The sequence below is a fragment of the Neofelis nebulosa genome, chromosome 9 (assembly GCF_028018385.1).
Source record: "Neofelis nebulosa isolate mNeoNeb1 chromosome 9, mNeoNeb1.pri, whole genome shotgun sequence".
Taxonomy (NCBI): Eukaryota; Metazoa; Chordata; class Mammalia; order Carnivora; family Felidae; genus Neofelis; species Neofelis nebulosa.
This window is the reverse complement of record NC_080790.1, coordinates 31482408-31496674: the sequence shown is the minus strand read 5'-3', so window position 1 is coordinate 31496674 and position 14267 is coordinate 31482408. Positions and strand designations below refer to the sequence as shown.

The window sequence follows — 14267 nt, the reverse complement described above, 5'->3', positions numbered from 1 at the left end:
CTAGACATGTATTCTAGAAAGCATATGTATAATCTGTTGATGCTTAAAATACTTGTAGGATTAAAAAAAAAAAAAAGCCCTTCCTTCCTCCCCAGTATGAACAGCTGTCTTGAGTTCTTTAAGGAAATAACTATTAGTAATTTCCTAATACCTTTTTGTTTTCTTTTTTTTATTTTGAATTTTATTTTATTTTTCTTTCAATATATGAAGTTTATTGTCAAATTGGTTTCCATACAACACCCAGTGCTCATCCCAAAAGGTGCCCATATACCTTTTTGTTTTCTAACCAAAATATTTTGGCATGATGAGGTAGTGGATTCACAGGAATTCATTTATAGAGGAGTATGTTTTTCACCATTGGAGACAATCAAAATTATATTTTCCAGCTCCCGAATTCAGGTCAAGAGAAAAAATTTTAAATTGAATTTGAGCAATGTCAGAATTATTGGACAGCTCTAATTTTTTTAAATTTCTTATTAAAAAATTTTTTTTAACATTTATTTATTTTTGAGAGAGAGGGAGAGACAGAGAACCAATGGGGCAGGGGCAGAGAGAGAGGGAGACACAGAATCCGAAGTAGTCTCCAGGCTCTGAGCTGTTGGCACAGAGCCTGACCTGGGGCTCAAACTCACAAACCATGAGATCATGACCTGAGTGGAAGTCGGCTGCTTAACCGACTGAGCCACCCAGGCACCCCTGGACAGCTCTAATTTTTCATCACATTGGAGTATAACCTTCATGGGCAATATTCCTTGATGGGGACAATACTAATTAGAGTATTTTTGTTCTGGAAAATGATTAATAAGTTGGTTGTATTGCTTTATCCTCTCATTTAATAAATGAAAGTGCTAAGGGGAATAGGCTGCATGTGATTTTTTTTCAAAATCTGCCCTACTGAAATTATTTACATAAAATTCACTGAGTTTTGAGTACCTTTTGATGAGTTTCGATGAATGCATAGTTTTGTAACCACCATCACTGCCACCACAATCATGATACAGGACATTTCCATCATCTGAAAATGTTCCCTTGTACCCCATTATAGTTGTCTTAACTTGGGATGCTATAACAAATTAGCATAGACTGGGCAGCTTAAGCAGACATTTATTTTTCAGTTATGAAGGCTGGGAAGCCCAAGATCAAGGTGCCAGCAAATTTGGTTTCAGTCCTCTTTTCTGGTTTGCAGATGGCTGTCTTGTGTGTCCTCACAGGTGGAGAAAGAGGTTCTCTCTCTCAAGTCTCTTACTAATCCCGTACATGAAGGCTCTACCCCCTGGATCTTATTACCCCCCCCCCCCCCCAACAGGCCCCACGTCCAAATACCATCACATTGGGGATTAGGGCTTCAACATATGAATTTGGGGGACCCACATTCAGTTTGTAGCAGTAGTCAGTTTCTCTTCCCCTACTGTCAGCTCTTGGTAGTTAGTGATCTGCTTTCTGTTACTGTAGTTTTACTTTTTCTAGAATTTCATGTATGTAGACTCAGACAGTATGGCATTTTGTGTGTGGCTCCCTTCACTTAGTATATAGCTTTTTAGGTTTATAAGTGTTATTGTGTATTTCAGTAATTCATTTCTTTTCCTTTTTTTCTTTTCTTTCTTTTTTTTTTTTTTTAAACATTTATTCACCTTTGAGAGACAGAGACAGAGCGTGAGCAGGGGAGGGACAGAGAGAGAGGGAGATACAGAATCAGAAGCAGGCTCCAGGCTCTGAGCTGTCAGGACAGCACCCAACACAGGGCTTGAACCCATGAACCGCAAGACCATGACCTGAGTCAAAGTCAGACACTTAACTGAGCCACCCAGGCGCCCCCATTTCTTTTCCTTTCTAAGTAATAGTCCATTGTATGGATTTAACACAATTTATGCATTCTCCGGTAAATGGATATTTGGGTTGTTTCCAGTTTATGGTCATTATGAATAAAGCTACTATGAACATTCATTTTCAGGTTTTTTTGTCATAATGTTTTAATTTCTCTTTTAAGTACCTAGGGGTGTGATTGATGGTTGTATGGTAAATATGTTTAACTGGGGCTCCTGGCTGGCTCAGTCAGTGGAACACGCGACTCTTGATCTTGAGGTCGTGAGTACAAGCCCCACATTGGGCACAGAGATTTTTTGGGGGAAAAAAATGTTTAACTTTCTGTACAGTATTACCAAAAAGTTTTTCAAAGTGGTTGTATCGTTTTGTACTCTTTTTTTTTTTTTTAAACCTTTATTCATTTTTGAGAGACAGAGCGCAAGCAGGGGTGGAGCAGAGAGAGAAGAAGACACAGAATCCGAAGCAGGTTCCAGGCACTGAGCTATCAGCACAGAGCCTGATGCGGGGCTCAAACCCACAAACCGTGAGATCATGCCCTGAGCCTAAATCAAAAGTTGGACGCTTAACTGAGCCACCCAGACGCCCCTAGCATCTTTATTTTCTTACAACAAATTCCTACAAATAGGTTTGCCGTGGTATGAACTCTTTAAGGCTTTAAAAAATACGTGCTAGAATAAACTTCTGAATACTTAGATACTGTTTTCACGTGGTTATACGGTGTAAATGTTGAGGGCAGGTGCCAGACACCAAAACATTGCTTTTGTCAAACTGCTAATTTTTGTAAATAGACTGAGTAGACTGAATCCAGGCTACTTTCCATAAGAATGTGTTTCAAGTTTTTAGTTGGAATGTGAATAACTTATACTTTCATTGCTTTTGAATAACTATACTTTCATTGCTTTTGAGAAGTGAATTACTCCTTACTTGGTTCTCTCTCTACAAATTTAATTTTGGGCTGAATAATCTAACGTTAGTGACATTTTATTGTAATGCAGATTTCTAGCATCTTTATATTGCCTTAGTGTGTAATTATGCCTGAAGTTTGCAGACGGATCTAGGTCAGTTCTGAAGTGTAAATTTTGCTGTTGGAATGTATACTGACTGTATGAATTTGGCAGATTTAAGATCAGTGTGTTTAAAGAGCAATCAAAAAGACAAATGTCTTTTTTTTTTTATATAGACTTCTTTTTTTAGAGCAATTCATAGCAAAATTGAGTGGAAAATACCGAGTGCACATGTACCCCCTGTCCCCACACACCAACAGCTGCCCTGCTCCACACCAGAGTGGCACCTTTGTTACAACTGATGAATCTTCACTGACACATCATTATTCCCCAAAGTCCACAGTTTTCATTAGGCTTCATTTATGGGGTTGTATATTCTGTGGGTTTTGACAAATGTATGATGCCTTGCATCTGTCTCTGTAGCATCAGGGAGAACAGTTTAACTGCTGTCAAAATCCTTGTGCTCCACCTGGTCGTGTCTCCTCCTCCCCAACCCCTACCAACCACTGATCTTTTTTTCACTTAGACAAGTGTCTTTTTGTAGGCCTTGTGGCAAATAGGTTAAGTATACTTAGTGTTAAGTATGGGGAAATAGCTGAGGAACAGTTGATCTGCTGTAGGTATCTTTCAGCTTTGACCTTGAAAGATGCATTAGGCGGTAGAGTGGGGGAGAACTGACTTGAGACAGTGAATCAGGAAAATTTATTGGATGGTCAAAGTCTACTTCAGTCATTTTTTGGCATTGAAAAAGAAATAAAATCACTATTCTCTGCCTAGCATTTAATTTCAATTTAAAATCTCAGAGCAATGCTAAATTTAAAAAGATTTCCAGTTGTAGGTAATCACTGAATGTTAATGTTTACAGGTAGTCTGATGAAATGTACAATTCTTATATTTAGTTGCTTATATCAGTGTTTGATGAATGAAGTACTGTGTCTGTAGTTAGTACAAAAATGGTAGAGAAATCATGGTGGGGGAGTAAACTTAGTGAGCCTTGTCATTGTGCTCCATCATGCTTTTGAAACATGTTTGCTGCACTTCACTTTAGAAGTCTGTAGCCTAGAAATGGTGACAAAAACGTAGACACCTGCTGCCTGTATATCTGAGGTACCTATCTTTATCCACGCTAATAAAAGAAAATTGGCTACATGGTAACTGTAGTCAACCAATCTAGGTGAAATTTCAAGTTAATAACTTGTTAAAAACAAGTGGTTTGTTTTTCTTTATTTTTTAATGTTTATTTTGACAGAGAAGCAGAACGCAATGAGTGGGGAAGGGTCAGAGAGAGGAGAGGGAGAGAGGGAGGGAGGGAGAGGGAGAGACAGAGAGACAGACAGAGAATGAGAATCTCAAGCAGGCTCTGTGTTGTCAGTGCAGAGCCCAATGTGGGCCTTGATCTCACGAATCATGAGATGACCTGAGCTGAAATCAAGAGTTGGACGCTTAACCAAGTGAGCCACCCAAGGGCCCTTGTTTGTTTTATTTTTAAGAAACTAATGCTTTCTTTACAGTAAGAACAAGACTGTTTGTTGGTTTTAACAAAATCAGCAATCTCCAAATTTGGTCATTGTGATATTTTAGCACTTACTCATTTTGGGTTCTTTTTAATTAGTGTGTTGGTAGAACTTCATACTTCTAACTGTAATTTTGTGATAAATTTACTACTCTTGAGTTGCTGGAAGTATTTTCCCAAACTAGTTATGTGATTGTCAGATTTGCTTGTAAAATACCTAGGGGCAGGTAGGTATAAAACTCCTGAGTAAAATGTGTAAATTTCTTTCATTCAAGAAATATTTATTAAGCACCTGCTAGGTGCCAAGCACTATTCGGGGTGCTGGGAGATAGAGTGGCCAACAGGATGATTGAGATTCTTATTTTTGTGGTATATACTTTCTATGGAGGGAGTGATATAAGGCACAAATGTAAACAAATGAAAAAGGGTTATTTTAGATATTGAAAAGGACTATGGAAAAAACCCCCACAAAACCTGTTTTGTTAAAGTGATGTGGAAGGGTCTGTAGACTGAATGGTCAAGGAAGGCCACACTTACGAGAACATTTGAGCTGAGACCTAGATGATGGAAGATAAAGCCACATGAGTTTCTAGGGACAGAACATTCCAGACAGGGGAGAACACAGGACAAAGATTCTAAGGTGGGAAACAGGTTTGACCTGTTCAAGGAACAGAAAGAGGTCCCGATTGCGAGGGCCAGATCACATAGGACTGTGGAGGTCATGGTCAGGACCTTCAGAGTTTTGTTTTTTTCTGTATATTTTCTGGTTACAGTGGGAAGCTAACTGAGGGTTTTAAACAGAGGATTGGCAGTCTAGAGGGGGAGACCTATAATAAATAAGCATTTACATAAATATTCAAATGATGGGTAGATTCAGATTAGGGGAGTATAGGAGGACTAAACTTGATTAGGAACCTTAGGAAAGATATTCCTGAGGAAATGACGTTTAGGAAATGACATTTAAACGGAGGCTTAAGGAATAAGCATGAGTTGATTAGGGCAACAACGTGGAAAAGAATATTCCAGACAAAGGAATATCCTCAGTGAAATATGAGTCTAGAAAGAGTTTTAGTAGCATAAGAATCTGAAAAAAGGCTAGCTTGTTTATTTGTAGTTTACACAGGCAAGAGTAGCACCAAATGTATTTGGGGCAGGAGAGATTTGGCAGTGAGTACAGGATTTTATAAGGTATGTGTAGGATTTTAGTTGTTAATGCTCTGTAACAGTGATTTTAAGGAGAGTAATTTAATAACAGTCACATTTATCTATATTATTTTGTCACTACTCTGTGGAATTTAGATTGGTTTAAATTTTTTTTTTTTAACATTTTATTTATTTTTGAGACAGGGAGAGACAGAGCATGAACAGGGGAGAGTCAGAGAGAGGGAGACACAGAATCGGAAACAGGCTCCAGGCTCTGAGCTGTCAGCACAGAGCCCGACGCGGGGCTCGAACTCACCGACCGCGAGATCATGACCTGAGCCAAAGTCGGCCGCTTAACCGACTGAGCCACCCAGGCGCCCCTAGATTGGTTTAAAGGAGGGAGCAAAAAGGGAGACCAGTTAGGTACCATTCTGTATTTGTATACCACTGAAACTGGAAGTGATAATACTGTCTTTAATTAAATATTGATTGCTTTTACTTCCAGTGATTCTCCTTTGAAATTGCTTGCTCTTTATATTGTCACTGTTTGTAGCACATTTTGAAATAGTGTTGCTGCTTTTGCTATGTTCAGTTAAAGGTGCCTTGTGATGGAAGAAAAGGCTCTCATAGTTTTTGCAAATCAAACAAGCTAGATATTTCTTTCTAGGGGAAAAAAGGAGCCATGAATGTAGATGTATAATCTTTAAGAATAGTGGTTAGTTGGATAAGGTATTCTTGCCGTGTTGGCTACTAATATGCCACTCCTCAGTGGACTGGCTGTCTCCTGGGAGAGAAGGGACTGTCATTGCACTGAACACAGTAGATACTGTATGTCTCCTTAGATTGCAAAGGGTCATTTAGTACACAGACTCAAGGGGAGAGTCTCTTAAAAATGTTGGGGTGGGGGAGGATAAGGTCCCTACCAGTGATTTGGCTACATGGGATCAAGCAATTGATAGGAAAGAAAGCCTGACAAGGGATAGAAGTCTCTGAAATCAGCTATTAGGTGTTTTTGTTTGTTTTGTTTTATTAAAAGGACAGAAACGTAAACTTTAGAAACTTGTCTCTGCTGTTGCAGATCTTTTTTTAAGTGCTTATTTATTTTGAGAGAGAGAGAGAGAGAGAGAGAGAGAGAGAGAGAGAGAACAGACGACCATGTGTGTGCTCAGGACAGGTTTAGGGGCAGGGAAGGAGGGAGGGAGAGAATCCCAGGCAGGCTCTGTGCTGTCAGTGTGACACAGGCATCTGCTGCTGTTGTGTGTTTTATTGTTATTTCTTCATTACTATTCAGTAAAGTTCTGCAAAGATTACCTTGTTTTGGTGTGCTGGGTGAACAAAGGAAGAGTTGATATACCTGTTTTGGGGAGTTAGGTAATTTGAAATGGTGGTTGTGGTCTGTAAGAGCCCAGAGGCAGATGAAACTATAGGATATAAATATCTCTGTACCTCACTGACTATTCATTTTGTGTTTTCCAACAGAACATCAATCCTGTGCTTTGCTTTAATAAAGGAAGCTGTACTATTAGGTTACTCTTACTAAATTAGGGACTCATTAGCTTTACCATTAGTGTCGGTTTTAGAAACTTCTTAGGACCCTAGCATAGCCATTTAAGTTTCATAGTGAAAAATGTTTACAATTCATATGTTTTAATCTTTGTAACTTGGAATAATATCCAGGAAATGCCTACCAGGAAAATTGGAATTTGAATTATTAGGTAAAATTGACCCCCCCCCCCCCATCCTCCCCTTGCATAGATCCGGTTTCAGTGTGCATACAGTAGCAGAAATTGTTTATAGAATAATGCAGTGCTCAAGAAACAGCTACTGTTCACAATTAGCTGTTTAGACTTAATAGTAGAGGCTATACTTAGTATTGTGCTTATCTGTGTGTATAGTGGGAAATCTTAGCAATATTCTTGGTCCTACTATAGAGGGAGGGAGAAATCCAATATGTACTCGAATATCACTTTTTGCAGATGATCTGTAACAAAGGGGAAGTTACTTGAAGTTTTGGTTTAGTTGTGATCCTTTAGGAGAAGTTTGTAATGCAGGAATTCAAGTAACCTTTTTCTCTTTTTTTTAATTTTAGGTGAGAATCATGAAGATGATGACCTAGTAAACTCTGATGAGGTTATGAAGAAACCATGTCCAGTACAGATTGTTCTTGCTCATGAAGATGACCATAACTTTGAGCTCGATGAAGAAGCTTTGGAGCAGATATTGCTACAGGAACACATACGAGATCTTAACATAGTAGTGGTATCCGTGGCAGGAGCTTTTCGTAAAGGGAAATCATTTCTACTGGACTTCATGCTTAGATATATGTATAACAAGGTGAATAGTGTCTTTTAAATTGAACCCAGTTAAAAACAAAAAACAGCCAACCAACCCTGTTTAAAAATAATAGACAAAAAACAGTAAGAGCTGTGTCTTTCATTTTTCAAAAAGCCAGTTCTTGCTAAGACTTCTCAGTGAAGACAGTAATCTAAGTTCGTTTGAGTTCTTGATTCTTCCTCATCTCCATAATTCCATTTTGCGTGCAGTCCATATGGATGCATATGACTGAGCATCTATGTTACAGGCATTGTAGCTCTAACCCAAGGTGTCTGAGTATATTTTAAAGCCTCTGATACGCTGTTCTCTCCCTTTTGGTTATTTCTTCACGCCTCCCCTTTTTTGATCACCTTTACAATAATGGGTGAAGTAGGCTGATAGAGACTTTTGTAGAAGTACACCTGTGCCCTTTCAAATAAGTCAGCTTCAGTGACTATTACATTTTGAGATAAAGTCCGGTTCCTTAGTGTGGCCTCCCTGGTCTTCGATAATCTCTGAGTTTCATATCTTGCTTCTCTGTGTCAGGTATACTGTAGTTTTTGCAGTTCCTCAGCTGTGTCATGTTACTTCTCAAATGTTGCTATATCCTTGGCTGATCTTTTCATAGGAGGCCTTTCCTGATTTTTTTTTTTTTTAAGTAGGGCCACGCCCAGTGTGGGGCTTGAATTCATGACCCTGAGATCAAGAGTTGCATGCTCTACGACTGAGCCAGCCAGGTGCCCCGAGGCCTTCTCTGATTTTTAAGACTATATTATGTCCTTCTCCCAACTCTCATGGCACTAGTCATTTGTTTCATTGAAACTACTTTAGTTACTTATTTTTCCTGGCTAGTTTAACTTCTGTCAGAATGGGTCTTCCTGTCAGGAATGGGTCTTCTCTTGGTTACCATGTCTCCCTCACCTAACATTAACTAGCCTGCTGTAAACACTTATTTTCTGTTTTGATCATTGAATCTCCCTCTGTCCATAAATTTATACTTGATTTATTTTTAATAAATATAAATCAAATTTATGTTTGACTCCAAATACTTTTTGATGGTACCAGGCAATTGTTATTTCCCTCCCCCTTCCTGACTTTGGAATTTTTCCTCTGAAAAAAAGCAAAAAATAATTTTACTTAAATCAGTGTTTTTCTAACAGTTGAAAGTTGGGCTGAGGGAATGGGAATTTGATAGGGACGAAGAAGAAGGAATTGGAAATTTGGAGTGGAGCATTTAGAAGAAAGGGCTTTCCTTACATGGCGTTTGACATTCAGAAGCCACGTGAAGATGCTAGAAATAACACTTTGACAGAGTTATGTAATTATCTAAGCTCTTGTCAGGGTGCTCACCTTTATGAGTTCTATATTAATCCGAAACTGGGTGTGTATGCATCTGCCTTAAGGTAAGTAACAGTTGATTTTCCAGGAAGCTTTTCAGTAAATTCTTTTTGTAGGGATCTCTTTAGGCATCATCAGGAATGCCTGAGTATCAGGAATGTAATTCATATTAAATGACACTATTTTACATGTTTAGCAAATTGAGAAAGATACGGTATTTCATCCATTTAGACTTGATTATTTCCCACAGTTTTACATCTGAAATAGAGAAATGAATAGTGGCATATTTTTTTTTAAAGACTGTGCCTTTAAAGGTGATATTTGAGGTTCTGACTCCTTAAGTAAGCTTGTATATGTCATATTTATGTGTGTCTGAGCTGTTCCTGCAAGTGTATTTGATTCCAAGTAGGTCACAGACCGAATGTTCAAAGGGGAAAGAAGCTTAGATCATTTGCCTAGCAGTGACAGATAGGTTTCACCTCAGGTGCCATTTCTGAATCCATCTCTGATCAATTGGTAGTGGTTGTTCAGAGGAGAGTAGCAGCCCACACATGTGTCATGTGTTTGCAGTTCTTTTCCTGGGGAAGTCGCTGAAGCCACGGGAAGGTTATGAGGGCCTGAGTGAGGTTACACACCTGGTTAGTGGCTTCTAGGCTGAAATATCTTTATTAATTTTCATTGATATGCTTTCCATAGAGAATTTATGCTATAAATAATTTATTCTGTTAATTGGAAATGGCATTAAACATTGTTGAGTTTCGGGATAACACGCCTCAGCTTACACTGATTTGGTGGTGGGTCATGCTTTTCCTAAGAGAATGAAATTAAAGAAGGAGATAGTTTTGAATTTATTTCATTAACCTATCTGCCTGCAAAGGTGGGATGCTAACTGAGAGAGGTAGGAGATGAACATGACTTATATTGACTTCATATGTCCTTTTTATTGACCTGGGTAAGGGTGTAGTTCACTAAAGGAGCTAAATACAAATTTTTTACATCTGATTTAGAAATAGATGACTGTTTTCATTTTAAGTAGTTAGTAATCATAACACAAGAGCACATGAACATGAGCTCTTTTCTGTTGGATACAAACAAAAACTTCAGTAGTTCTTAAAACTAAGACTATTCTGAGATTTTTACCAAATCTTTTTTTTTTAATTTTAATTTTTTTGAGAGACAGCAGGAGCAGGAGAGGGGCAGAGAGAAAGAGAGAGAATCCAAAGCAGGTTCCAAGCTGCTAGCGCAGAGTGCAGAGTGGGGATCCAATCCACAAACTGTGAGATCGTGACCTGAGCTGAAATCAAGAGCCAGATGCTTAGCTGACTGAGCCACCCAAACATTTACCAAACATTTCTAAATTATAGGGGAAAATTCTGACTTTTAGTTCTCCTCATTCTCTTGTGAAGTAAACAGCTTTCTACACAGTTTTCTTTTTTTGAATTGCTACTTATATTTTGAAAATAGGTTGTTTTTAAAGTATAGGAGGAAAGAAATTAGTCTTTTGTAAACTTAAGAGGTGAACTAAACCTTTTTCTAGAATAAAATTCTCTTACGTATGTTGGAGTTAATCAATTCTGTAGTTAGACTCTAACCATGAAATATAACAGAAGGTGACTAAAATTGCTGATTTACTGGATTCATAATGTAGAAGACCTTTTGAACTTCCAAAGATATCACTTAGGACATTTACTGTGAATGCCGTATATGAGAAATACCACAAAAATTCAAGTTGTTAGTGAACCTAACAGTTTGTAAGTAGAATATTTATTACTTGTAAAAGTCATTCTTAAAAAGCTATAGATGAAATAATTATAAAAATTTATGTGCAGGGGCGCCTGGGTGGCTCAGTCAGTTGAGCATCCAACTTGGGCTCAGGTCATGATCTCAGGGTTCGTGAGTATAAGCCCCGCGTCGGGCTCTGTGCTGACGGCTCAGAGCCTGGAGCCTGTTTCAGATTCTGTGTCTCCCTCTCTCTGCTCCTACTTTGCTTGCTCTCTCTCTCTCTCTCTCTTAAAAATAAATAAACATTAAAAAAAATTTTTAAAGTTTACATGCAAACTGTTAGATCTATTATGTCCATATTTTTAAAAAATCCTATTTCATGTGTAAAAGTAGGCAGTTACACAAGAAGAGATGAAAATTTGTGATGAGAGACAGTATTGGGAGGGAGGGAGGGAGACTTTTCCCTGTGAAATAGATTTATAGACTCTCAAGTATTCTGTGTCTTTCCCTTTCTAATGCTGATTTGGTTGTTGGGGATGTAGTTTAGGCAAATGTTTTCTTCTTCTTTTGAATTTCCTTTTTTTTCCCCCTGAAGTATAATTTGTATATAGGGAAGTACTCAAATCTCAAGTGTATAGCTTGCTGAAATTTTACATATGTACACACCCCTATTACCACCATCCAGATGGAGATCTAGAACTGTCCCCCCCACCTGGTTATGTCCCTCGCGGTTAATATCTAACCCCAAACGGTAACCCCTATTCTGAACTCTTGTGTACCCCAGACTGGTTTTTGAACTTCACATGAATGAAATCATGTCATGAGAATTTGTGTTTGGTTTATTTCTTTAAACTATCTATGAAATGTGCCCATTTTTTGCATGGAGTGATCGTTCATTATTTTTGTTGCTTTGGTGTCCACTATGTGATTATACCATATTTTATTTATTCATTTAACTGTCAGTGGATATTTGCTTTCATCTCGTAAGTTTTAGTGAGCTGATTTTTGTGAATCCCAAGCTTCCAAAGTAGATAACTCCTGTGATAATAGGAATTATTAGAAAAATGCTGATCAAATTATCATGTAAAGGAATTTCAGTTTTAGGAGTTGGTTTAGGAAGGTCAAAACTGAATTTGGTAGAATTAAATTATATAAACGTTAATACTTGGTATATCGAACACTAAGCATTGGTGAGAGCTGTTAACTGATCTCTTCTAGATAGTCTTTTAAAAAAAAAAATTTTTTTTTAACATTGATTTATTTTTGAGAGAGAGAGAGACACAGTGTGAGCAGGAGAGGGGCAGAGAGAGAGGGAGACACAATCTGAAGCAGGCTTCAGGCTCTGAGCTGTCAGCACAGAGCTGGACGCGGGGCTCGAACTCACAAACCGTGAGATCATGACCTGAGCCGAAGTCAGACACTTCGCTGACTGAGCCACCCAGGCGCGCTAGATAAAGAAAGAGTCTGAATTGTGTACAGAGTCGCTTGTACTTTTATATCATTCTCTCTTTTTTTTAAATAACTTTATTATGAAGAATTTTTAACACCTGTAAAAGTAGATAACAGTATAATGAATGCTCATGTATTTACAGTTATCAACTCTCAATCTCATTTCATCTATATGCCAACTCATTCTATATCTTTTATATTGTTGTGAATATGTCCAGATATATCATCTCATTTGTAAATATTTCAGTATGATGGGTTTTTTGGACCTTACAGTAATATCGTACATAAAAATAAATAATTCCTTAAGTTAGGTATATATAAGGTTAATATATGGGATCAATTTTCCAGTTGACTCAGATATTTTAATTTTTTCATTTTTAACAGTTTGCTTAGAGTCAAGAGCCAACTAAATGAGGTCCACATTGTGATTGGTTGTCTTTAAAGTGTTTCTAATTTTTTTTTTAGGCTTCCCTCCATCTATTTTTCTTAGCAGTTTATTTGTTGAAGAAACTGACTGTTGGTCTTAGAGAGTTTCCCAGTCTGGATTTGCTGAATTTATCCCATTAGTGTAATTTTTACATGTTCCTTTGTCCTTTGAATTTGCTGTAAATTGTTATTTAAATCTAAGGACTTGATCAGACTCAGGTTTGACTTTTGGGTAAGAGCACTTCCAAGATGATGTATTGGTCCATGAGGAAGTGCAGATTATCTTTTTTCTTTTTTTTTAGCTTATTTATTTATATTTGATAAAGTGGGGGAGGGGCAAAGATAGATGGAGAGAGAGAATCCCAGACAGGCTCCTTGCAGTTAGCGCAGAGCCTGATGTGGGACTTATCTCACGAATTTTGAGATCATGACCTGAGCCGAAATCAGGAATCAGGTGTCCCCAGATTATCTTTGACGCTAACAGTTTTTGAATCTTTACTGAATTCTAGGTATTCTGATTACTGAACATTAAATAGGTATTATTTCCCTCAGTAGTCACATTCCCCCTATGCAGTAGTGTTAGTATTTCAGCTTGATAGTTGAGGAAATGAGGTTCAAAGGAGGTGGCGAGGCTGAGATACAAACCAGGCAATTTGATTCTAAAGCCTTTATTCTTAAAATTACTATGTAAAATGATGTTTGATCCTTTACCTACACTAAACTGTTTTTTTTTTGTTTGTTTGTTTGTTTTTGTTAGTGTTTACTTTTCACTGTTTACTTCAGAAGTTGAGATAGCCCGAGAGGAGTGCATGCTTGGTAACTTTTTTGCTGCCCACTGGTATCTATATGCTTAATGAGTAAAGAGTTTTGACTCCATTTACAACATAATTGCTAAAGACATTTTAAGAGAAATTGTAGATGATATTATTATTATGATGATTATTATTTAAAGAGCTGCTCCCAGAACTGCTTCCAGAGATCAGGAGTAAGAACAGTTTTAAAGATCATATGTGCTGCTACGTACGTATAATTTGCCAAAAGCACAAATACCTCCAAATTGGCCATATGGGATATTGAACTTGATTTCACCCTTTTTTTCCCTAAGGCTAACATTGTCTGAGATGTGGGGCTTGTGAGAAATGTGTGAATGCATGAAGGAAAACTTGGTTTGTTTCATGTTCCTTTTTTAAGAAAGAAATGTATTTGGAGGATGAACGGTACTTTTAAAAGGTTCTGCCTAGGGTCATTTTATTCTTTGTTTTTTTTGTGTGGTATAACTTGCATATAATAATAAAGTGCATAAATCTTAGGATAGCCAGTAAATTTGTGTGTACCTATACTTTTTGTAACCACTGCCACTCAGATCAAGAAGGAGAATACTACCAGCACTCTAGAAGGCTCTCTCATTTCCCCTGCCAAGTATTACTCTCTCCAATACTCAGAGTCCACCACCATCCTGATCTACATCACTATAGATTAGTTTGGTCTACCCTTGAGCTTTACATAAATGTAATCATAAAGTATGCGCTCCTGTG

The 14267-nt window shown here is 37.7% G+C and overlaps 1 protein-coding gene across 4 annotated transcripts in view; it reads left to right on the top strand.

Annotated features, from left to right (window-relative positions):
* The window catches only part of ATL2 (atlastin GTPase 2), a 58513-nt gene that overhangs the window by 17549 nt on the left and 26697 nt on the right, over positions 1-14267 (top strand). For 3 of the 4 annotated variants that reach the window (XM_058683078.1, XM_058683079.1, XM_058683077.1), the window contains exon 2: positions 7574-7818. The exons of the other annotated variant lie outside the window; for it this stretch is intronic. In XM_058683078.1, the coding sequence (XP_058539061.1) occupies positions 7574-7818 (245 nt within the window). The remainder of the gene's footprint in view (positions 1-7573; positions 7819-14267) is intronic. 4 annotated transcript variants of the gene reach the window in all.